A 25,959-nucleotide genomic window follows, 5' to 3' on the forward strand; every position below is an offset into this window, starting at 1 on the left:
TCTGACCTTTTCTTTCTCCTCTGGGTAGACTTGGAGAAGCCCAGGCCGCCCAGAGCTGCCTCCTTCCTCCTCAGGCTCCTCACCCCAGACACCATCCTGTAGATGGGCCAGCCGTCTTTCTGGGATCTGCCAGCCCCCGCACTGTGCCCTGAACACCAGCAACAAGAAGGCGACGAAACAGCAGCTCTGCTAATTACCACTCACACCTCTCTGACTCTTGATCCTGTGCCCAGTGCTCTACACGCCCAGTGATTCCTCTTTAGCAAACAACACTGAGGCTCAGGGAAGTTCAACCACATGCCAGTCGGAGCTACAGGACAAGTGGCAGAGCTGGTATCGGAGCATGTGTGTGTGGCTCCGGAGCCCCAGCCTATCTGCTGGCTGGCTCGGAAGCCCTAACCCAGTTCCAGGACATTCTACTTCCTACCTGCCTGGTATACAAGGGCCCCCTGCACAGACATCCTGCCTTGTGATAGAAGGAAAGCTGGGCCAAGACAGAGTGCCAGCCAACGATCACAGTGGCGTTCCTGCCTGAGCCCGAGGCCCTGCAAAAGCCCCCAGCTCCCTTTCCAGTTCCAGGCAGGAAGAGGTAGGGCCCAGACACCCGCTGCAGCGCCCTCTATGGGGCACCCTCAGCATAGCATTCCCGTGCAGGGCTGTGCTCTTCCCAGAGCCCTGGACCCCGCCCCAGCTGGGAACTATTTTGGTTTAATTATAGCTCTGAGGCCAGAGAAAGAATTATTGTTCTGGTTATCAATAAAACAAAGGAACTGCTATCACACAACCCCAAACACAACCCAGCTGTTTCTGGAAGCTCCTGAGGCTCCTGTCCCAGCAACACCCACCCCCATCCTGTTCCCCCCAACTATCTCAAATGTGCTGTTCAGAAGCCCTCACGACAGCTGCTGCTGAAGCAAGGCTTTGCAGGTAAAGGGAGGAGGCTGTGCAAACAAGGGACAGGATTTCCAGGAAGTAGCTGCAAGTGACAATAAGGAAAAAGAGATACTTTTAAAGTGAAGATGAAAAGACCTGGCCTTGCTCTTGCTCCATCCCTGAGAAGCATCAGTTCATCATGACTGTGAGGGCCCAGAAAGGAAGACCAGGTGCAAAAAGAGAAATAAGGAATTACAGGACAAGAGCAACCTATCAGGTGGAGTTCCTTACTATCCCCGTTTTACTAGAACGAAAGTGGAGGCTCAGAGAGGTCAGACCACTCATCCCAAGTCACACAGCTGGGGACTGACTGAACTGGGATTTAAACAGAAGGTCTGTCTAACTCAGAGCTAGTGCACTCACCCAAGAGTGGATGGGAGGAAAAAAGTCCACACACAGGAGTTCCCTCTCACCACTGCCTCCAGCTAGAACCAGGACCCAGGACATCTGTGGGCATGGCCCTGTTACGTGTTATTTTTCTAGTGTAATATTTGCTTTTTCTGTTTGTTTTATGAAGTCCAAAATTACTGCTGCTCTTTTTAATTAATTAATTTTTTGGCTGCACGGGATCTTCGTTGCTGCTCTCAAGCTTTCTCTAGTGTCCCCCCGCATTGCCATGTGTGTACAGATGAGTCCCTGTGAGTGTGATGGAGCCCTACTACATCCTGAAGGTGGGTGAAGGGTGCTGGGCCAAGGTTGTGCTCATACACCTTGTGCAGAGTGGGGTTCCGGGAACATTTCATCAAGAAAATGGCTCTTCCAAGCAGAGAAGCCTGGAACTCCCTGGTGTAATTGCTGGCCTTCTCAGCCCCTCTGCAGCGAAGAGTGCCACCCCAAATTCTCCACATTCCCGTGCTTCAAAACCTGCAGAATGGACCATTCAAAGCTCGAGCAAAGAGATACAGCAAACCCACCCATAAAAACACAGGGAAGCCCGCTCTGTGCCGAGGGTCAGGATGCGGGCCCTCTGGCAGTCGTACACAGACACCTTTTCATTCCACACACACTGCAGCTGTGTAAGCCGGGGATGGAGATTTGGGAAAAGGCCTGGGAGCGGGAGGGCTAGAAAAACAAGACGCCTTCCCCTTGACAAGAGCAATATTTACACAGGGCTTGAAACAGACGCGCTCTGTACCTCCTGCTCCCGGCTGGGAGTCTCCCTGGAAGACCAGCTCCCTCCCTCAGCAGCATCCAGTGCCTGCAAAGCACAGTCTGAAACCCGAGCTCCTGAGAAGGCCTGTGTGCCAACAGCCTAGAGGAAGCACCACAGGCCCCAGCACTGCAGGTGTGATCCACCAGGGGATGAGGTGGCTGCTGGCAAAGCAGGAGACCGCAGTGGCCATGGTGGGTCCTGGCCTGAGGCCTGCTGGGGCTCCAAGTGCCAAGAGGACCCCGCCTGGGCTTCAAGGGTTGATGGTGCATCAGGGGCCAAATGCCCGCACTGCTGCTGCCTGGGGACCTTTCAAAGCAGCTGGGAAAACAGGGGTCCTGGTGTAGGACACCCCACAAAGCGCGCCAGGGGTGTAGCTGCTGCCTCGGGGCAAGTCAGCCACTTAGGAAAGCAGAACTAAGCGCCTAAGGGAACAGGCCTCGAGGCTGTGAACCCAGACAGATTTCAGCTCTGCCCCTCCAAACTAAGTAGTGTTGGGGAGCAGCCCAACCTTTCTAAGCCCCACGTTGCTAATCTGTAAAGTGGACATGTCCCAGGCCAAAGCAGTCCTGTGCCTCTTACAAAGGGCAAGCTGCTGGCCCAGAGCTCGGTGTGGAGCTAGACTAGATGGGCCTGGGGAGATGGGGAGTCCTCACACAGACCCCGTGGGAAGTACTGCTGAGGCCACTGTTTTGGCCCAGAGTCTCAGTGTGGCTAGCCAGCTGGTCAGTCACTCCTGCACCTGGGCAGGTCCCTCGGGCCCTTAGGATGCTTGTTCCTCGGGGCTGGTTGCCAGGCAACCACAGCTGCTCATCTCCTTGCCCATGGGCGAGAGGGGTCTCCTGTCTCACTCACCCAACCGGGGAACACTAAGAGCAGAATGTGTACACCCAAGGGACTCAAGAAACTGGGCTGCCTTCCTAAGAGAGCCCAAAGTAACACCCAGACGCCAGCCGTGCCCCAGTGGATCCAGGCCTGCAGAGAAACCCACCCTGGCACCTTGCCTGATAGTGACGCACTGGACGTGGCCGACACCCACCTCTGTGTTCACAGCACGGACACTAACTGCAGCCACCACGCGGTGGGCAGATCTGTAGGTCTTGACACAGAAAGTTCCTTAGGATGTCAGGTGACAACAGCAAGTTGTACTACAACACAAACAGCACTAAGACCATAGCTATTTAATAAAAGCAAAACTCCATGTCTGCTTCTTTAATGAACCGACTAGCCAAGAAACCAAGTGATCAAGACTGAAGACCAACAGAGAGACAATCTGAAGGTCCTCCCTTGATGTGTTAGCCTTCCTTCCTCCTGGACCCAGAGGGAGGGAGGGGCGAAAAGCACGATGGAACTTTACCTATTTCCTCTCTGCCCATATTTTTTACAAGCTAACACGCCCTATTTCTGTCAAGGGTTAAAGATGAATTTGACTGTTTGGGGATTTTCCCCTCCTCTGTTAGGATCAGAATAAGAAGGAGCCTGGCTGAGACAAGTCTTACTGTGGATCTGATATGTTTCTAGGAGCCCAGGGAGCTGGCAGGTAGGGGACCTCTCCGGAGGCCCATTACATGCATCACAAACTCTGTGGATCCTCAAAACGAGAGATGCTGTGTTGAATTGCCTATCAGTGTCCTGATCCTAAAAGGACCTGGCAAAGGAAGACAGCTGACTGCAGTTTCCCTGGGGAGGGTAGGCAGCTGGCTTCCCAGGGCTTGCAAAGCTTCATCTGCTCTTCCTTGGGGCAGGCTCGTTGCACACGAGAGGCAGAGGCAGCATGTTACCTGTGGAGCCTCCCTCAAGCCCTGCGCCATAGGCCGACACCAGGGCGGGGTTCCCCGCTTGTCCAGGCTCCCCGACGCGCACTTTGAAGGGACTTCCAACCACGTGGCTCCCGTTGAACTTGACGTCAATCGTGTGGATACCATTCTCGTGGGGGATGAAGCGAACAGCATACTTATCTGCGAGAATGAGCAAAGGCACAGGGTAAAACGGGGCCTGTGAACACAACCCTGATGGGTGGGGACAAGAGACAGGAGGCCAACCTGAGAGGGCCCACCTGAGGTTACTAACGAGACCATGGTTCTCCCACAAGCCTAGCGCCCAGTGTTGGTGATCTAAACCAGACGGGCCTCTCTGCATGTCCCTAGGCTGCCCTGCAGGAAATGCATCCAGGTCCCGAACGCAGTGTTTAATCCCCTGTGGCCTCAGCCTCAGGGGGACGCTTCTTTTATGGAAAGCTCACTTCTGGCAAAGTTTCTCCGCTTGGCCACTTGTAGGGGGGAAAATGGTTTCATCGGACATTAATGCTCCTTAAGTAAGCTCCAAGCTAGCAGCTGCCCCACAAGGCAACAGCCAGATTTCTCACTCTGTGTTTGGGTCACAGCCTGTGGCAAGAGGATCTGTTAGCTGAAATGGGCTCCTAGAATATCCTCCCATCACGCACCCCTCAACAGCCTACTTCTTTCCTGAAGGGCTCTCAGCTGGGAGGCAGAGTCTGTTCTCCTCCAGTCGGTCTCTTGGCCGCTCCCTGGCTCCTCGTACCCTCCACCCGCTTTAGAACTTCTGTTGCTCAAAGTTCCACCCAAACCCTCTTCTAGTCTCTTCTGGACTCTCCCCACATGGAACTGTCACCCATATATCCTTCAGCGCTGCACCATCCCCCACCAGGGAACCACTCCTCCTCTCAGAAAGCCAATGTGTTTCAAGGGAAATTGATCCCACCCCCAGGGATGGTCCTTGACTGGGTCAAGCTAATGGGGAAGAGTGAGGGGAGAAATCCCTTTTCCCCCAAGCCTAATTCAATTAGCACATAGCATTTAGCCACAGGAAGTGACCAGGAAGGAGCATGTGTGTTCAGTGAGATAAGAAGGGAGGTTTGCTGAAGACTTCTGCAAAAGGAGCATCTTCTGAGAAAGAATCTTGAGGAGAGGATGTTTCCCTTGATTAGCATTGTGTGCTGCTGCAGCTATCTTGCCACCAAGAGGAAGGCTGTTGCAAAATGAGGCCCACAGATCAGAAGAAAAAGCAGAGATGTTTGGGGCCATGGACAAAGTAGCTGAATGGCTGAATTAAATTGTCACTGAAACCCATCTTAGATCCTGAACAGATCCCTTTAATGTGTGTAATGGACCCCCTTTATTATATGAGTTGGTTTGAGATGGGTGTTCTGTAATTTATCAAGAGCTGACTCACTGGAAAAGATCCTGATGCTGGAAAAGATTGAGGGCAGGAGGAGAAGGGGACGACAGAGGATGAGATAGTTGGATGGCATCACCGACTCAATGGACATGGTTTTGGATGAGATGGTTGGATGGCATCGCCGACTCAATGGACATGGGTTTGGGTGAACTCCAGGAGTTGGTGATGGACAGGGAGGCCTGGCGTGCTATAGTTCACGGGGTCGCAAGGAGTCGGACATGACTGAGCGACTGAACTGAACTGAAACTCTGTAATAAGGCATCGACCAACCCTCGTCCACCCACGGCCACTGTCCTGAGTTTTCCTAACTGCATCATCGTCTTTCTACCCTATCGCCAAGCTACATGTAACCTTCCTGAATTCACTTTCATTCCTTATGGCCAACTGCGCTCTGCCCTCAAGTCCTTCCTCTGCATTTCTAACACTGCTGATTAATGCTAGTTTCTCACATGGACCACTCTGGGAGCATCAGCTCATGACCATGTCTTTCAGATGAACCAAAGCACTCTTTCTAATCTGGTCTAATCCGATTATCTAATGCTAACCCAGGTTTCAAGTGTCTACCCTCACTGTGCACAGAGCAGGGCACACAGCAAACACCCAGCAAGGGCAGTGGTCGCAGGGCCCGTCCTCATGCATCAGGGCCCACACTTAATGTTACCTTCTCTGAGAAGTCCTCCTGACCGCGTCAAGGCAGAAACCCTTTTCCTCTCCTGCTCTGATCATCTTTACCATTAGATTCTCAAATCTCCTGTGCTGTTGGTGATCAGCAGGGATCCTCATCAGGGCACTGCATTTTTCTGGCTCACTCTCTCTAGGTCCTCCCTAGAGTCTGTGCTCCTCCTTGAGGAGCAGGAGTCATGTCTTCCTCAGTCTTACCTTCCTGTCAACTCTTGACACTTCATATTTGCTCACTGCAAAATGGTCTTGTTAAAGCTGATTGACATCACACAATTCCATACACCAACCAAGGTGGCGAGCAAGAAAATCCCATGCTAAGTCCTATTGAGGACTCAGATTATCTCTTTTTTTTTCTTTTGGCAGCAAAGCTTGCAGGGTTATAGTTCCCCAACCAAGGATTGAACCCAGGCCCTCAGCAGTGAGAGTGCAGAGCGCTAACCCCTAGACCACCAGGGAATACTACAGATTATCATTTACATCAATCAACCTTCCCTTCAGAGTAAACTGAAGTCAAAGTGTACTTATTCATTTCATAAGGTCAACAGTAAAAATCTGTGATATTTACTTAAAAGATGAGAACATCACAATGAATGTCATGTGAAAGAATTTGAAAAACAACCGAAAATAAAGACATATTTGTTAAAAAAAAAAATAGAAGGGGTGTTATATCTCAAAGCCTGTCCCTAGCAAATGTTTATACCCTCATTTGTAAACAGCGTCTGGCAATAGCAAAGGGAATCCGAAGGCCCCGGAAAGGCCGACGACTCCTCTGCTGGGGCAGTCACTTGCAGAAACATCCCTGGGTGGGGGCGCTGGCACTTACCTGGCTCCAGCTCAGACACATGGCACTCCTCCACGGCTCCAGAGGGGCTGTGCACCTTTGCATCGATCTTGCCTTTTGCCCCGTTCAACCTTATAGCAAAGGAGGCTGGCTGATTAACTTTTAATCCCGATTCCTAGAAGTCAACACATGAGACTTGTTACAGCCCTTGGCTTTCTTGCTCAGCAGCACACACCATGCCAACCTAGGATTCCTATCGGGGGGTAGTTCTCATGCAAATAGGCCTGGAACATGTTTTATTATGTATTATCTGCCAACAAAAGAGCAGGTGAGTAATTCCACATTTCCAGCATTAAATATAGGAAAGCAGAGATAAACATCTGCACAGTCTTGTATCTAAACCATCTTGACTCAGACATGGTTCCTGGGTTTGGAGACTCGAGACATCCTGGTCAACAGGACTACAGTTTCAGCATCCCAAAGAAACCTGTACAAGCCAGAAAACCCAGGATCTTCCAGATCCACCCCCAGCAACCACCAAAAAAAAAAGAAAGACCAAAAAAACCCTTCCATTCTCCACCCCAGTTTTAGAAGTAACCTAGCAGCTGATAAAACCATGCAGTCACTAACATGAACAAAGTTTTTTTTTTTAATCTCATGGGTGGAGATGGAGAGAACTTTTAATAAATCTGTAAAGGGCTACCCATGATTTTTCTTTCAAGCAGTACTGCACGGTGGTTAAAAATCAGCAGGACCTGGGGTTGCTGCCGTTTCCTAGGTATGTAACTACTGCTGAACCTCTCTGAGCCATAGTTTCTTCATCCGTAAAAATGGGCATGATAACTAAAATCTACCTCAGAGAGCTGGTACAAGGATTAAACGAAGTTGTGCATTCAAGGCACTCAGCATAGGACCTGGCCCATACATCGAATAGTTTTAAAACAGAAATGTCAGCTTCTCCTTATATATTAACACACATTTAGAAGTTTTCAGTGTCCCCCCCTCCACCAAAAAAAAAAATGGGAGAAGTATAGCTTTTGCTCTTTACTGGATGAGTTTCACTCTCCATGGTTTCGCCTGGAAATTGTATCCTCTGCTGGGAAAAAGGGATTAGAAGTTCAGATGCTTGAGGTATTTCAAGATTGGCCAGTCCTGAAGAGCAAAATTTTACAAGGCAACAGTTTTGATGTAAACTTGGTCGGACGGCTACTCAGATGATAACTCTCAAGCAGCACGGCTCATACTCAACGTGCCACCGAGGCACCCGAGGGTCTTGTGAAAATGCAGATTCTGATTCAGTAGGTTGGGGCCAGAGCCTAGGATTCCAGGTTTCTAGTAAGTCCCCATGCGATGCTGAGGCTGCTGGTCCAAGGATTACACCTTGGCAAGGCGCTAAAGCAGTGCCGTCTAGTTGAGTAGTCACTACTCACATGTGGTTTTATATATATATATATATATATAAACTGAAATATATATATATAAACAAATATATATATAAGCTGAAATCAGTTCAACTGTAAAATTAAGTCCCTCAGTTACACTAGCCACATTTCAAGTGCCCAAGAGTTGCAAGTGGCTCACAGCTGCCCCTGGAGATATGGGACATTCCCACTGTTGCAGAACATTCTACTAGACCGAGCCACCCTAGAGTTACAGACGAGGGAGGAACGAACCCAAAATTACAGAGTCTTTGATCACCAGACCACCCTCATCCAACCGCCTCCCCTACAGAATGCCAGCCGACTCCAATTTTCTAAAAAGTCTCAAACGCGAGACAAAAACAAGCCTGTCTTTCCTAACCAGGCCCAGATGTTGCCATGTAGCCTGCTAGTAAACCTCCAGAAAATACTTTACATATCCCTTGGCATCAAGTAACAAGGGGAGAACAGGGGACCAAGTTGACACACAAGTCCGTCCTGTTGTGGCAGCGGGTTACACAAGCTTAATGGACACACCAGCCTGCTGCACACTTATTTCAGTATTTCATGACCAAGCTGTCGTAAGAGGATTCGACAGAAGTCTCTTGGAGGTGACTACTCCACATCAGCTCCTTTTGGATGGAACCATTTACGTTACCTGAATCCGCTTGCCACTAAATCCTCAAGAGGGAGATAAACACCTCGGAAGATCCAAAAGAAATCTTCGAGATGCATGAAGGCAGCTCTGAGCCCCTCAACAAATGCTGGGTTTATCTCCCTCCGTAGGTTTTAGTTAAGTTGGCCACAGAAGCGACTTCTGTTAAGAAGCCTTTAAATGAAACACAAGAAAAACATCTGCACTGCCGTGACCAGTCAGCACCCGTGGCACTCACCGGAGGCCGCTCCAATCTGCAGACTGTGACTCTGGCTGGGGTTCTGATTGGGTTCCCTAATGTTTGGGACAGCTAGCAGTACCAGTTTCCCTTCAGGAAGAGTCAGACTCTCAAATATTTTAAACCGAGTGCATGGACCCAGGTCCAAAGATATCAATCATCAATCTGAGATACAAGGATGAGTTTTCATCCATCCATTATTTTCAAGACCCAGGGGCCACCGATGGTTCTAGAGAAATCCCTTTAACCAGAAATCATCTTTTGGTATTCTGGTATTATTTCACAGCCAAATTGCTATAGCTGACTCAGACAGCTAGTTATCTTCAGTGTCCTAAGACCCAAAGGGATCCCCAATGTTCTTAGTTTGCTGAAGACTCTAATGCAACCTTGAATGGTGTGCCCTCTTTAAGCCAGGGTGAGAAACTGCACTTCCTGCCATTCTAATAGGTTGGGCTACGTAACCACCTGCCACAATGCCAGGACTGGCATTAAGGTGGCGGCTATTAAGAGCAAGGTTCTAGAGCCTCACTCTAGCTGGCTCCTACGAGCTGTATATTCTCTGCACCTCAGGTTTTCTATCTTTAAAAGGAGGGTCAAGAAAAACCTATTCACCAGGCTGTTGCAAGGACTGGGAAGTAACACCAATACAATTCTTAACACAGTGGCTTGCACACACTTATAAATAAATCAGCCTCGTAAAAGAAATCACAATTGACTTTCTCGAGGAAAAGGAAGCCAATGATAGCAAGCTGAACATCACAGAACTGTTAGTTTTGCGTTTGTTTTGTTTTAAAAGCCTTCCTTATCCCTTAACCAACGATTAACAGGCCTTCTTTGTTTCTCTTGGATAAATATTTAGAAAACAAACTCATTCCCAAATGCTAAGGAGTTTTGTTGACCATGGCTGCTTTTTGCTTGCCCCAACAGTCTCCTGTCCTAAATGTGACTCTGCCCCGGGAAAGCTCCCCTACGACTGGCGGCATCTGTGGTCAGAATGCGCCGGGGCCCTTGGCACAGAGTCGGAGATTGAAGGGGCCGTGGGAGTCCAGGGCCTCACTGGTCAGGCTGTGGCCAAGGAGATGGATGTTTCCTTGCGTCTCACCTGAAGGCTCAGAACAGTGAGGCGGCGGGCGTCGTCCGAGGGCGCGATCACCGGCACCACATAGGGACTTTCGGGAATATGCTCGTCATTGAACTTGATGGAGACCTCGTAGTTACCTGTGGGCAGAGGAGAGTCCCACAGTGTCAGAGATCCCGGGAGGGCAGTCCCAGAGCAGCTGCCTGGTTCTGGGAGAAGAGAGGCCCCCCGCCACAGCCCACAGCACCCCCTGCCCATGGCTGTATAACTGGCTGGTTCAGAGAGGGTCACCCGGCTCACACCAGGCCAACGTGATTTCTGTAGTTGAATGAGGGCACATATTCTTTTATTTTTTTTCCATCTTAGATACTGTGTTTAACAATTTCAAAGACTAAATCACTGAAGTGTGTCTTTTGTGCTTTGCCTGCGTATATGTGAGCCCATATACACATCAACATCTGGCCTGTATGCCCAATTTCTTTCCAAAAGAGAGGCTTATGACCAAGCGTTGTATCAGAAATTATATACTTAAGAATAAGAATGTTTCATGTAGCCAGGATCCCATTATTGATCCTGAAGGATGAAGAGTAGGACAGAAACTGTGACAACAGGGGTAGAAGCAGAGTGATGACTAAAGAAAGTTCAAAGAGGAAGGGCGGGGACCCTTAACCTGGGCCCAGCAGGGCTGCTGCACGCAGGTCTGTGCGCAGGACTCAGGAGATCCAAACTTGGATGGGAGAAACCTGTATCTTTATTTCTACTAACCCCTAACTGTACTTCAGCATTGCCCTCTTCTAGAAATGCTGACAAGAAACCACAGTGCATTAAGAATTGTGATGTTTGTCACCAAAAAACAATCACTTTTCAGTTTTATATGTATCCTGACACAGCAGTTATACTCATTACCACTTAGAAACTACAGGAGTTAACAGACCATCACCGAGTCATATGATTTAATGTATTCATGAAAACCTGTATACGTTGCTAAGTTACTTATCTCTTCCTTTAAAAAGATTTTGAAAACAATACTTTAATTGATTTCTTTTATGATCCAAAGTAATTTATTTCATGTGTTTAAAGATATTTCCTGAGATGGTCCCCAGGGCCCTCACCAGATGCCAAAGAATCCATGGCACAGGACAGGTTGAAACCCCTGTTCAAGGGAGCTCAGAGGCTGAGGCCCCTCTTCCGGGGCAGACACACCGGCTACTGGTGAAGGGCGGGTCAAGAGAGGCTGCTCAGTGGGGACAATGAACCAGCTGAACAAGAGCACACAGAGTGAGGCCAAGAGAGAGGCCAAGAGACAGGGAGAACAAGAATTCCTGCCCCTGCAAGGCCTGGGGGATACACCACAACTGGATTTCTAGGAGACATGCCCATGTGCCCATACAGAAAAACTCCTCTTCTACTGGTGCTAGCCTGACGAGTTTCTATTCCTTACAACCAACCATCCCCAAACAAGGATGATGTCCTCCATTGGCCCCTGAGTACCTACCAGGTTCCTGGGCAATATAAGACACACCACAAGATCCGTTTTTATGGTCATCGAATGTAATCTCGGCCTTACTGGGGCCCTCCACGGCGATGGAGAGGCCCCCGGCGCCTGCCTCCCGGGTCCAGATGCTGAACTCCGCTGAGACAGAGAAACATCTGGTCAGTGACTGAGCCCTGGTGCTGGGTTTCGTTTGTTCCCAGCGCTTTCCTCTTTCTCTAATCCCAAGCAGAGCCCAAGCAAGGGCACTGCAGATGTGTGCTAAGCACCATCCATGACTACACAAAGTTCATGGCATCAGAGCGTCTTTTGAATACACACAAACCAAGCCAGAACAAGATGAGATTGTGTAGACTGTACAGGTTTTCCCACCCAGCAACCACTACTGCAAGGGACCACTGCCATCAGTTTTAAAGAATTCTAGCATGTTCCATACCTGCAAGATGCTCTGCAAACAGTTTCATGACCCTGATCCTCTCTGAGACACTCACAACACTCACCCTTAAATTACAGGCTCCAAGAAGTCCCTCAGGGAGACACTTGTTTAGTTTTGGATTAGCAAGCAACTCCCAAATGTCTTTAGCCACGGAAACCTTGTTTTAAAGAAAGCCCCTTCATACCACCAGTCAGAATCACACATACAAAGTCTTCCTTTCAGCACAGGGTGAAGGGTACAGGGTGCTCACGCCGCCAGGCTGAGCTCAGTCTTCTCAAACAAAAAGAAAGCTGCCCAGAACGCTCACCCGGAACTCCGGCTTCTCCTCGCTCCAGGCCAGGGCCGCCTGCCCGGACCTTGTGGGCACCCCCCTCGCCCAGCGGCCCCACAGTGAACTGGAAGGGGCTGCCAGTGACGTGCTGGCCACGGTACTTGACGCTGACGGTGTGAACGCCCATCTCCTGGGGCACGAACCGGACGCAGTGCGAGTTCTTCCCCACCGGCACGATCTCCGCCTCGGTCACGCGGCCAGAGGGGCTGGTGACGTGGGCCGACATGTCACTGCTGTCAATTTCTGAAAGGGGGCAGGGAGAAACAGAAGGGTCAGGACGAGGGCCTGAGGTGGAACAGGACATGCAGGGCAAGCAGAAGAAGGCAAAGTGAGTGCAGCCCAGGGGTGTGGGGTGCTCAGGCTTCCTCTCATCCCAGCTGGATGCTTGCCCTCCTGTCTCCCTCAAACCCCCGGGTGCTTGTGGTCAGCATGGAGAGAGCAGGGCCCCTCCGGCCACTCAGTGCAGAGAACGTTCTGGGGGCACTGTACAGCCCTCCTGGCTGGAGCTGAGTTAATTCAGTCAGAAGTAACTCAGAGTTAATTCCATACAGAGGTATCAAACCAGAGCCTGAGCTGATAGTCACAGGGTGTAAATAATGATGATGGCTCAGATGTTTCTAAGCCAATGTGACATGGGGCTATCGGCATGCTTACAGGGGCTCTTTTCCACAGGTAACAACACAAAAAGCACTGTCAAGAAGCACTGGCATTTCTTCTAGGTAACAAGTCTAAATGCATTTAGAGGAGAAAGTGAACTTGGGTTGGTTCCAGTGGCAAAGGGAAAACCACGCGTGAGCAAAGCTTTGAGCAAACTGAAGACCAGAGGCTGCACTTCCAGAAACACAGCGCCTTGGGTCCCCAGCATTAGGAAGCAGACTGTGTCTGTTCCACACGACGTGCTCAGCCATGCCAGCGACTTGTGCTTGCATGACACGGTGGAGTCAGGCGTGCCGCAAGCAAGGTGACCAAGTAATGCCATCATCGAGGGCAGCACAAAACCGCATCCTGCAGCCCTACGGGTTCCGGGTAGCAACTCATGACTCTGAGCCCTGAGGATGCAGGAAGGAGGTTGAGGGGAGGTGTCCCCACACGGCCTGGGTCTGCAGGGCCTCTGCTCCCTTCTAGTTGGCGAGAGGGGATGCTTTAGGTAAGGAGGGGGAAAGTGAGTCTCCACCAGAGTCATCAGGGAACACTGAAAAGAGGAAGGAGTCAAGAGTCAGATGAGACTTTAGAGAAAGGGTAACCGTCCTCATCACACAAAGAGAAGACACAGACAGATAAAGGGAACAGGAAACATAATTCCCCAAATAAGGAAAGTGAAGAAATGAAAACACAGTTCATCTGCCCAGTGACTGGAGAAATGGAGCTGCAAACTTTCTTTCCATCAGACTGATCAGTGTGAGAATGTGCTACTCAGTACCGGTGGGGAAAGGGAGAAACACCAATATGTTTTCTGGAGGACTGGCTGCTGAGGCATAGCGGCATTTGAAATGTGTGAGCCCAGCAATCCCATTCCTGGGCATCAGTCCACCGTGATGAGAGATGTCACAGGGCACTGATTAAAGAGGTCAAGGGATGGAGATGAGAGTACCTGAAATGATGGTGTATGTACCTAGAGGTGAAATGGACTCTTACGCAGCCAATCAAAGATGATGGGGAAGTGTATTTTAGTGTGGAAAGATGCCTACAATATAGTGAGCAAGAACTGCATCAGTGCGACCAGAGATGGAACCTGTCTGTCTAGGAGGCTGGAGCCACCCAAGGTCCAGCTCTGGACCTCAAACATGAACCACAGTCTCCATGGACGGTGGGATACCAGGTGACACTTACTTCCCCCGGTTTTGAACACATGAACTTTCTTTCTTTTTTTTTGACCACATGGTAAGGCATGCAGTATCTTAGTTCCCCAACCAGGGATTGAACCAGCGCATACTCTCTGCAGTGGAAGTTTAGAGTCTTAACCAGCAGACCACCAGGGAAGTCTGGCACATGAATTTTTATGATCATAATCCATGCATCTCTCTTTAAGGTTTCTTAGTCTGGACACTCCAGTAATGAGGTTTTTACCGACATCCAGAAAGGAAGAAACCATCAAGTATTGCTGCGAAGGCAGAGCAAATGGACATGGGACAAGTTAGGAAAGATGCGAGACACTGGAGTTTTATCTAGAAGCCAGAAGTTCATCACAACGTGAGCTTCATCTGAAGACTGTTTAGATTTTCTGTCCTCATAAAATCTACAACTCTACACACCGCATGCCAGAGGAGCCTCAAGTGACTTACACAGTCACTGCTTAATAGAAAGAAACTGGGCCACATTTCAGACAGACTAAGGCTGCTGACTGGCTAATTTGGGCAAAGGGCTAGCTGTGGCCCAGCCACCCACCCAGGCTCGCACCCCAGCCCTCATTCCAATTTTAAGAATGAAAGGGACAAATGGGAATCAGAAAGATGTCACTGGGCTGACACCTCTTTGCAAATATGAATATCAGTAGGGTCACTTCTCTCACTGTTAGTCCAGCTAACAGACAGTAAATTCTCAAAGCTTATCTATTTTTCCCCCATGGGATGTGATAAAGCTATTTTCACCTGGAAGAAGGATAAGTAAATAGATTTACTTTTCATGGATAGGCCTCTGTGAAAACAAGTAAATAAATAAAATTAAATTCAAAAAGTAGGAAATGGCAACCGACTCCAGTATTTTTGCCTGAAAAATCCCATGGATGGAGGAGCCTGGTAGGCTACAGTCCACGGGGTCACAAAGAGTCAGACACGACTGAGCGATTTCACTTTCACTTTCAAAAAGTAGTCCTCCATAGCAGACACGGACGGTACCTTCTGGGCCAAGCCCGGACTTGGATTCCAGTAGCGCCCACTGCCTGGACCCACGAGCCCCTCAGGCTCACCTGGGATTTTCAGGTTCAGGTCACAGATGCTGCCAACAGTGGCCACAGACGGGGCTCGGCTGGTACGGGTGATGCTCTCCTTGACTCTTCCCTCCCCGCTGATTTTCACGGTGAACGGGCTCCCTGCAAAAACCGAGAGGGCCCTTGAGAGCAGCCCAGAGCCCACAAACAGTGTCTACGGAAAACCAAGCAACGGACGCGGACAACAGAGAGACCACACGCACCAGGCACGTGCTCGTCAGCGAACTTGGTGGAGACGATATAAACCCCAGGCACAGTGGGGAAGTAGGAGACCTTGCAGGTGCCGTCCTCCAGGTCCTCGGTCTGGATGTCCACCTTGCTAGGGCCTTCCACCGCCAAGGAGATGCCTCCGTAACCTGCAACACAGTTGCCCGGGGCCGCTGTGACAGCAACTCATCACCAAGGGGAGCAGAAAGGACCTCCACCCCTGCAAATGCTCCAGACAACAGAAAAGACAGTAACAGTGGCCCTGTGGGACAGCCCTGGGCAGAAGAGTCAACTACAGGTTTCTGCACTGAAATAAATAACCTGGCTGAATATGGCCTTGACCATACCTTTTTCTCAAGGCTCTCTACTAACATCCCACCGACCACCTGGGGAAGATACATTCCCCCTATGCCTCCAAGAAAGGCATGCACTGCCTGGAGGTTTATTACCAGCTGCAGGCCTGAGAATTTGACATTTCTAACTGCTCCTAGATGCCTTGGCTGTCCTGCCAGGGACCCACTAAGACAGCAGATTTAAAGCTTTAAGAACTTGAGGAATCAACAGAGAACATCAGCCTATCAGGACCAGAAATTCTCCAGCTCCTTCCCTGGGGAATGTGACTTTGTCCAGAAGTCAGTGAAGCAGTCCTTCACTCACGAAGGCAGAAGATCATGACTCTGGAAGGTGGAGTAGCTTGGAGCACGCCAAGCTAATCCAGACCATCCAAGAGCAAACAGGAAGAAACTCCTCATTTCCTTGAAAGTCCTGCTCAGCTAAACATGACCTTGGGCCAGCTGGCCCAACATTCTTAGCTTAGGATGAGGCAAGGAGACCCTGGGAAGCTGAGAACAATGGTGGGAGTATCGATAATGAAGCAGCTCACGCCTAACCCTGGGCTGCAATGATAACCATGTCTAAAGATCGATAGCTTGAAGGATGCTTAGAAAGAAAAGAAAGCTCGCAGGATAAAAAGGCAAAACAATCTGAGCAAAAGAAGCCAGTTCCAAAGGACTGGGCCTCTTCCCCTGGGTCCACCCCCATACACACCTGCATCTCTCGTGTCCACAATGAAGTCAGACATCTCGAAAGTCCGGCCTTCTGACAGGCCACGGCCATAGACTTTGGCTCTGCGGGCATCCCCAATCTCCGACTGGACCACCATGATGGATACGGGGCTGTTGGCCACGTGGTTGCCGTTCTTCTTGATGCTGACCAGGTGTTCACCCACCTCCCGGGGAATGAAGGAGATGCCTGGACCGGAGCACAAATTGGGGTTTGTGGGTGGGAGGGTGAAGTAAAGGGGAGGAAGCAGAAGGGAGACAAGCTTGAAAGAATGGAAACAGGACTTCTTTCTTTACTTTCTAGCAATGTCCAAGAGGGTTGTAAACATTCCAAGGTGGAAGTGTTTGGATTCTGACCATGCATGTGACCCAGCGGGTTTATCACATCATATTTCAGGATGCTACCAATCTCCCATGCAATGGCTGGGATCCTCGACATGGTGGGAATCCCCAGCTCCCACTCAAGATGGCAACCTGGGCTCACCGATGTGATTGTTGGGCAGCCTCTTCAGGAGACAAGGCTCGTCACGACCGGACGGGGCCTTGATGCTGGCCGTCAAGGTGCTGAGGTCAGTCTCGCTGATGTCAAGCAAGAAGTCGGCGGCTGAGCCCAGCTTCACCTGAGAGCACCGTCTGCTGTCGTCTGGGAAACACCACCCCAACACAGCTCGGTTACACATGGTCACCCTGACTCTCCAGAGCCCTCATATCACACACCATTTACAGGTGGATAGGCAAGAATTAGTTAAGCAAAGTTAAGTGGAAAAAAAAAAAAGTGCCCCAGACAATGATTAGACCTAACCAAGAAAGAATGATTGCTACTTATGCCTGGTTACTGGGAAGACTAGTAGCTGGCAGGAACTAGAGACCTGGGTCCACACAGACCATGTTTATATCCCACTGAGAGCAGGATTCAAACACACAGCACAATGGGAGTCAGGAGCAGAGCTCTGAGTCAGATAATCTCCACCTGAATCCCAGAATACCCATGAACCTAGCTGACCCGCTGTCTTTCCAACCCTCAGTTTTCCCATCATTAAAAGGGAGACAAAAATCTATCTAGGAGTGACGTTGATGGGCATCTTTGAGCTCATTCACTCATGCAATACATATTGTTTGAATGCCTCTCTTTGAGGGCTTCTTTTTTGGACCCTGAAGTCAGACTGGAACAAATAAGTGCCTGAAATATGGTGCGCTTGCTTTTCCTGGGATTGCGAGCTGAAGGAGGAATTTAGCCCATCCAGTGCTGGCCTTGCACCCCTAGTTTGTTCCCAAGGAGTTGCTGTGAGACTTAATCTCAGACTTATGCCTAGCCTGCTGCTCCAGGTCTGAGGGGAGAGGCCTTATTGGAGCAGAGCCTCCAGGAAGCCAGGCGACTCTACCTGTGATCTTGGCTGTGAAGGGGCTGCCAGGGATGTGTTTGTCATTGTACTTGACCAGGATGCTGTAGTCGCCCGGCAAGGTGGGCAGGTAAGTCACCGTGCACGTCCCATCTTTGTTGTCAATACAGCTGATTTCGGCCTTTGAGGGTCCCTCGATAGCCAAGTCCAGGCCACCTGTGAATGGGAGGAGAGGGAGAGACCATCAGGGATAGGGTTTCTTTGTTTTAAAGTGGATCACCACTCATCTGGAACAGCCCTGATGCCAGGACAGACAGACAGACACAAGCCATGGAAGCCACAGGCAAGGCACGTAGGTCAGAATAAAGTGATTGACACACAGTGTAAGTGTCACGGGGAGGACACTCCACCCTCTGAATTCTTCCTGCAAGTGACCCAGAGGTTCTGTTCTTCCAGATGTGTGGGACGAGGAAGGGATGGAATCCCACAGGCCAATCACACATACAGGAGAGAGTGTCACACACAGACTCACTGCTGGTTGGCTGATGCCACCAAGAAGATCCCAGTGGAACCACACATGAGAAATGTCTGTGGTGACAGAGGGCACAGGCATAGAGCTTTATCTAGAATAAACTGCTACATCATTCACGTGGCCCTGGGGATACATGTATAGGTACAAAAAAAGAAAAATGGTATCTAATGAAATACACTTAAATTTCAGGCAAGTCACCAACAACACTTCATAGTATGACTGTGACTTTAATCAGAACATAAAGGACTTTAAAATTTCAGTTTCTGGTGAAAGACAGAGGAGCTCTAATAAGAGATTCATATGAGAGAAAAGACAAGATAGATGCTACCATTCAGGAGTCTTATTTTTAAAGGCTTCCGTGGAATTGCATTCCCTAAACTCTCCGATAGCCCAAAACTACAGTACCTTCTCCGGCGTCTTCAGTGACGATGGTGAAGGTGGCGGTTTTGTTGGCCACTCCGTACACCAGGCCTGGGCCGTACGCAGACACGCTCCCACTGTTGGGGTAGTTCACGTAGAACTGGAGGGGGCTCTCTGGGTTTGCAAAAAACACACACAGTGTTGGGACTCTGAAGGATGATTCACCTAACAGCAGGGGCAGGCGTGTCCTGGGCAGAGCAGAAGCAAGCGTGTCCTGGGCAGAGCAGAAGCAAGAGGAGACTGCGGGGCTCCATCCTAGGACATGCAAGGCGGGGCTCCTCACTGTGGACCCTTCTGTGATCACACGAGACAAACAGTCCTGAGGTGGAGGGAGCAGCTCCACAGGGTGGGAATGACCCCCACTGCATGGAACGTGACTGGGAGGGCCTTTGGGAAGGACATTTGCTTCTGGCTTTCAAAATTTTTGCTTTCAGCCTCAGGAATCCATCTCACTGTGGTCCTCTGGCCCACCTACTCCAACCCCCAACCCTGCACAAGGACTTCCATTTTCAAAGTGGTCAGATGTAAATTAGGACAAGATGCCACAGTCCAATGATGGGGGGTTGGTTAAATAAACACTGGACTTGTAGGTCATTAAAAATAATGAGGGAGATCTATGTATACTAACTCAAGAGATTATCCACATGTGTTGCATTAAAAAGAGAAAAAGGTGTTTTTACTACTGTTTAATCTTTTATAAGACATACTTCATTTGCAATGAAAATACTTGTTCACCAAGTTGAAAGATGACTGGGTTTTTTTAGTATTTTAATATTAACCGGATCAAGGTAGGGAACTAGCAAAAGGGGAAAAATTAAAATTTAACAATTCTTCCTAAAACTTGTGTCCTTTTTTTGGTATGCTGGAGAAGGAAAGACTTTTAAATGGGAAATTTTTATTCTTTTATGCTTTGGCTAATTATGATTAATTAAATACTTGGTAAAAGTAGAAGACAAAAATAAATAGGATAATTGCTATATAATATTAATATATCTCATTATAGTAATACCATATATAATATTAATACCTGCTATAATATCTATATAATAACACCCTATATAGTAATATGGTGCTAGTGGTAAAGAACCTGCCTGCCAATGCAGGAGTCATAAGAGACTTGGATTCGATTCCTGGGGCAGGAAGATCCCCTGGAGGAGGGCATGGCAATCCACTCCAGTATTCTTGCCTGGAGAATCTCATGGACAGAGGAGCCTGGTGGGCTATAGTCCATATAGTAATATATACCCATTAAAATAGAACCTTATGTAATATTAATACCATTATCCCAGTCCAAAATAGGACAAAATCACATGTGTATTTGTTGGTATAGAGAGACAGTTGTGGAAGTAGAAGGCATATGGTAGAAAGACATTTTTTCACTTTTTCTGTATCTGAATCTTTAGAATATTTAAATAGAAGCAGGTAAATATACTGTCCTTTGAACAAATATTATCCTTACACATAAACTAAATCAAACATCAAATTGGGAGAAATATTTGCAACTCCTATCACAAACGGCTAATCTCCCCAGTATTTAAATTGCCCTCAGAAACTGATATGACAAAGGTCAATAATTGAACAGAAAAATTGAGCCAAGGATACAAATGTCTAGTTCAAAGAAAAAGAAACAGATATAGTACTTAGCCATATAGAAAGTTGCTCAAGGTCACTCATAGGAGAAATGCAAACAAAGCAATACTGTTTCCTAACTATCCGTTTGGCGAAGATCTAGAAATTTGATGGCACATTCCACTGGCAAATTGGTGGAAAAGCAGGTGCTCTGTGACATGGTGGGTGGATGTGTGGACAGGAAGAGGCTGGGTGAAGGGTGCTTTGCTGAGACCTGTCAAGCAGATGGCTGTGATTGCATCCTGCAATTTCTCCCCTGAAAACCAAATCTCTTGGATACACCCTGTAGGTGAGAGAGGATGGATGTGAAAGGCTATTCACTGCAGCAAGACCAGTGGTCGCAAAAGGCAGGGAAGAACCCTGTCTCACGGGACAAACGGTGCACACGTGATGTCCATCTGAACGGTGGGACGCCGTGAACACACTCTCCTGTATTCAGACACGCAAAGCTCTCCAGGTTATAACGTTAGATGAAAAGAGTAAGGTCGGAATAATGAGCAGTGAATGCTACTGTTTAAACAAAGAGGGATTAAAAATCTGTATTCCCATCTCTCGAAGAGTCTTAAAACTTATTTGGAAATCTAATGTAAAAAATCAGCAATGATAGGGTTCAAGGAGAGGGCAGATAGGGGATATGGGTGGGAAAGAAACCTTCCTCCACATCATTTTTAAATTATCTGGCTAGGTTACATACTTAAAATATTACACTAAAAAATAACTATTTAAACAATTTAAAGAAAAAGAAAGTAACACTGTGCTGGGCTTCCCCAGTGGCTCAGTGGTAAAGAATCCGCCTGCAATGCAGGAGATGCAGGAGGTTCCATCCCTGGGTTGGGAAGATCTCCTGGAGGAGGGCATGGCTAACCACTCCAGTATTCTTGCTTGGAAAATCCTCATGGACAGAGGAGCCTGGTTGGTTACAGTCCAACACGTCACAAAAATCCGGACGCAGCTGAGCACAAGCACACATGTGCCACCAGATGGAGGTGAAATGTGAGCTGGCTTTCCTTGTCAAGGGCAGAATGACAATAAAACAACATATCCTCTTCTCACAACCTCTTCTCCTGTCCCAAACCCTGATGCTGCTTCAGGCTCTGCAGGCCAGGCTGGAAAGTCCCTCGACAAGTCTCACGTTTTTTCTCCCTGCTTCATCCCTTGGCCATGCTAGGCACAGTGACAAAGACAGACAATCCCAGACCGAAGGGCCTGCACTGTGACCCAGGACACTCAGCCGCATTGTCCCTGCTGGCAGTTAGCCGGATCTGTTGGGGTCACAGGCTGCTTGGTTCTGCAGGGAGGCCCACACTGCATCCGCAAATCTGCCACCAAGAACCGCATGGCATCTGACTGAATGACTGAAGACAACCTCCCGGGTGTTTCCGCCCTGACTCCTGCAGTTTTGTGGGGCCACGCGGCAGCGGCACGGAACCCGACTCACCAGGAATGTGGCTGCCCATGTACTTGATGTGCATCTCGTGGAGGCCAACCTCCGTGGGGGCGTATCTGACAGTGACTGTGCCGTCCTTGTTGTCCACAATCTCGGGCGTGGCCGTCTTCCCGGAAGGCATGTGGACCTCTCCTGTTGGAGCACAGGAGACAGGGCGGTGACCCCACCAAAGACTTCCCTGGAGGAGCCGAGCACAGAGGCACAGGTGGCCTTCACAACAAAGGTTCTCAGACTCAAGAACACTTACTGCTGCGTAAAACACCAAGCTCCATAACAGGAAGCAGAGACACACCTGCCTTCATTCTGTTCTCTTATGTTTCTACAAAATGCAGGAGGCAACTCACAAGCAAATCGTCTTTTGAACTGACAGCCATTAGAAGCTTAAACAGGACTTGAGAAGACCACGAGACCAATCAGATCAGTAAAGCATCAAGTCAGAGAGAAGCAGGCAATGAAAGAAGGCAAGGAAAAGTAAGTCTTACACAGCAGACCGCAGGGACAATGTCACATCTGGAAGAGTGGAAGAGGAAGAAAAGGCAGGAACAGGCCGGGGAAGAGGAACCTGACAATCGAGAGAGATATCAACACAGTGGCTCTCCCCCTATAGACAATTTCTGGCCCTTTCTTCAGCATGCAAGTTATAAATGAACCCGCTCTTCAGAAACACACAGAACATTCTGTGATCTCAGGGGCTCATGGACCGACTCCCTACAGCCAGGGATGCTGGGTTCTGAACCCAGGTCTGGGGAACAGGTGGAACCAGCCCCTGGGCACCGTATGGATAGCTAGTGAGAGCCGGTGAGGACAAGAGGGCTTTCCCAATAGCGCTTACCGGTGATTTCTCCTTTCCTGACTGCAAATGGAATGACCAAGTCGAAAGGCTTAAATCCCAGGCCGTTCATGTTGCTCACTGGGACATAGGCCTCTTCTGTTACCTAGAAACAGGAAGTAGCGGTCACTGGGTAAAGTGGACAACACCTCCCCAGTGTGGGCTGAGGAAGCTGCAGGGGGCGGGTCAAAGCAACTGGGAATTTTGCAAGCTCGTCCAGCCAGGATTCAAGGATATGGCTGCCCATGCATTGTGGGCTTTGCTAACTGGCTCTGGGGCCAGAGTGGACAGCACCTGAGGGATTGGAGGAGTCATGCTGACCAATTGCTAAAAATTCCTAGGCTGTTTGGTTGTGAAATTCCCAGCAGTGCCCATGAGGAAAGTGGAAAAGTGAGAGACAGCAATGTCTGTGAGTCCCAAGAGGTTCCACCTGGAAAGGTTTAGTTGCTGGTGGCCTGGAAAAGAAGGTGCATTTTAAGTGGCAGAAAGGAGCAGCAGTGGCTTTCTCCCTGAACAGAAACCAGATGTGCAAGTGGCGGCTTTGAGAGTCAGCAGGGGGGCTGAGAACAGCTGTCCGTCTTTCTCTTTAAATGTGGAGACCAACTACACCGAGCGTGATCAGACATGGGTGTGGGCGATTCGTGGAGCGCAGACGATGACACGGGTGGGTCTCATTAGAGAGAAAGCGGGGGTCATGGTGATGGGCTGATCAGTGGGGACAAACCAATGACCAGGACACCCAGAGGGCTTAAGCAGTCCCCCAAAAGCAGGCTGTAGCTTTTCTAAAATGAAGGGTGAGTAAACACAGACGTGGAAAAGGGAAAACGTAAAAACAAAAACCAAAAGTGTACCCAGGGCCTGAATCCAGGGGGACATGCATTTACCGGTACTTCCTTCACAGCTGCGACTTCCCCATCTGTGGCCTGGTCAGTGGCAAATGCAAGTTAGTTGGGAATCACACTGGAGGGACATCACTACTCAGTAGATTCTACCACCCAAGGTCTCCCCTCCACCCCCATCTATCCTGCCCAGCAGGGACCCACTCACTGCAGCAGGAGCCCATATTCTTCCCTCCCTTTATGGCCAGCCAGCTGGCCTCCTCTCTTCAAATTTCATATCCACCTGCCCCCTGGACCCGTGACGCCGCTTCTAGGAAGCAGAACTAGCGGGAGAGTCCATAGGTATGTGATGTATGCAAGGGATTTTACTGGTGCTATTCATTGTTGGGAGAGGCTGAAACAACCCACATGTCCCTCTGTAAGGGAGCTGGTTAAGGAAATTATGTAAGTGTGCACAGCGGACCCCAGTGTAGCCACTCTGAAAAGGTGATCAAGTCTGATCAATTAATATAGAAGGGCATTTACAGCACATTGAGTGAAGGAAGCAAAATGCAAAGCAATGTGCACGGTGTAACCTGATGTGTTGTTTTTAATATTTTGCCATTTATTTTTAAAAATTATTTATTTGGCCATGCAGCATGTGGGATCTTAGTACCTTGGCCAGAGTTCAAACCCATAGCCCCTGCATTGGAAGCACAGCATCTTAACTACTGGATCATCAGGGAAGTCCCTGACGTATTCTTGGTGGTGTTGTTAATTTAGCCATGCCACATGGCATGTGGGATCTTAGTTTCCTGACCAGGGGTTGAACCTGTGGCCCCTGCATTGGAAGGATGAAGTCTTAACCTCTGGACCGCAAGGAAAATCCCGAAACTGATATGTTTCTTGTACAAGTTTTAAAAAAAAAACCTAACACTGGCCACCCCTGCAGCATGAGATTAGGAAAGGGGTCTCTTGTTACTTGGTATGCGTCGATACCTCCCTGGTGGTCCAGTGATTAAGACTCTATGCTTACACTGCATGGGCCACAGGTTCCATCTCTGGTCAGGGAACGAAGACCACATGCCACATGGTACAGCCAAAACATAAATAAAAATGTAAGAACTAGAAATCCTCCCCTATGGAGGAAAACTTCTGTGCCCAAGTTTGGTCTTTCCTGTGAATTCTGGCATTTCAGAAAGGTGCTTCACTTACAAAGGCAGCTTGGTAAACTTCAACATTTGAAACAGCCCTATTCCCCAATTCCCGGACCGTCTCAGATTGGAGGCGAGTCCAGGACACCTCAGCCAGTAAGATCTTTCAATGGCTATGCTATAGCCTTTGATCAATGACTCCTCAATGGCAACAGGCAGAGAAGCTGCAAAACCCATGCCTTGCTGTGCGCACCCATGTGATGTATGTAAATGAACCAGCCTGCTGGGACTCCCGTACACATTGGCTACAAAGGAAGTACTGGATGTTCATGTCCCTTTGGCCCCAGGCCTATAGGGGGAGGCAGGGAAACTACCCACAAGAGGCCAATTAACAAAAAGTCACCCCAGCCAGGAAAGGCTGGAGCAAGTTCAAAGAATGAAGACCTAAATCTGTGCCCTGAGTGTCACCCCCTTCTGCCTTTGGCAGTCGCTGGGCGAGGAGGGGAGCATTTACACAAAGCAGTCTTGCTTTGTATGCATCCCAGGGCTGAAGGGACATTCATTCCTAAAGAGTTTGGCGGCCCCCACTTCAGGTTTCTGACTCATCTGCTAGAATGGTCCTTGGTGTTCTCTTCTAGATTTTCTCATTCCCACCCTCTAAATGTGGTCTCTAATCCCCAGCACATTACTCCAGTAGGATGGCAACCTCTGCCCAATCTAACCAACCAGAAAAGACTCCTGTGGGCTAAAACAGATCCTTAAAGCTACAACTGGGACTTCTCTGTAAATTAGGACATAAACTCTCTAGCTGCATCTCTTTCTCTCCTGAAGGAGAAAAACACTCCCAAGTCAACAGTGTCAAACGCTGACAAGAATCTCCATCCTTGAGACATAAAAGGGCTCCAGGTCTCGGGCACAATGTTTACAGATAAGCAAACATCTATGGAAAAGAATAAAGGTACCGCTGTGTATAGAGTGGGAGACAGATGTGACCTTCTGCTGCGATGGTCTTCACGCCCTTCTCTGTTGCTGTGTAAAGTCAAATCATTAGAAGGAGCTTTGCAGGCCATGCACAGGGCCAGACCACCGAGGTCTGTGAACCTTGTGGTCTGCTCCCGTTACATCAAAGGACGTCAGTGAGGACAGTGCTCAGCGACAGTGCCGAGCAGGCAGTCTGAGTTCAGCAGACTTCAGTCTGCTCCCTG

General features: G+C 49.1%; 1 protein-coding gene across 1 annotated transcript in view; it reads right to left on the minus strand.

The window, feature by feature from the left end:
• The window catches only part of FLNB (filamin B, beta), a 99,381-nt gene that overhangs the window by 4,517 nt on the left and 68,905 nt on the right, over positions 1–25,959 (minus strand). Inside the window, exons 31-44 of the mRNA XM_010851928.1 lie at positions 23,667–23,705; positions 22,786–22,888; positions 21,945–22,085; positions 18,863–18,991; positions 17,968–18,141; positions 17,070–17,228; positions 16,572–16,775; positions 15,521–15,673; positions 15,297–15,419; positions 12,368–12,634; positions 11,628–11,765; positions 10,157–10,272; positions 6,786–6,918; positions 3,865–4,041 (exon numbers count right to left, since the gene is read on the minus strand). Of these exons, the coding sequence (XP_010850230.1) occupies positions 3,865–4,041; positions 6,786–6,918; positions 10,157–10,272; positions 11,628–11,765; positions 12,368–12,634; positions 15,297–15,419; positions 15,521–15,673; positions 16,572–16,775; positions 17,070–17,228; positions 17,968–18,141; positions 18,863–18,991; positions 21,945–22,085; positions 22,786–22,888; positions 23,667–23,705 (2,056 nt within the window). The remainder of the gene's footprint in view (positions 1–3,864; positions 4,042–6,785; positions 6,919–10,156; positions 10,273–11,627; positions 11,766–12,367; positions 12,635–15,296; positions 15,420–15,520; positions 15,674–16,571; positions 16,776–17,069; positions 17,229–17,967; positions 18,142–18,862; positions 18,992–21,944; positions 22,086–22,785; positions 22,889–23,666; positions 23,706–25,959) is intronic.

Source organism: Bison bison, unplaced genomic scaffold (genome assembly GCF_000754665.1).
Source record: "Bison bison bison isolate TAMUID 2011002044 unplaced genomic scaffold, Bison_UMD1.0 scf7180017864304, whole genome shotgun sequence".
NCBI classification, from domain to species: domain Eukaryota; kingdom Metazoa; phylum Chordata; class Mammalia; order Artiodactyla; family Bovidae; genus Bison; species Bison bison.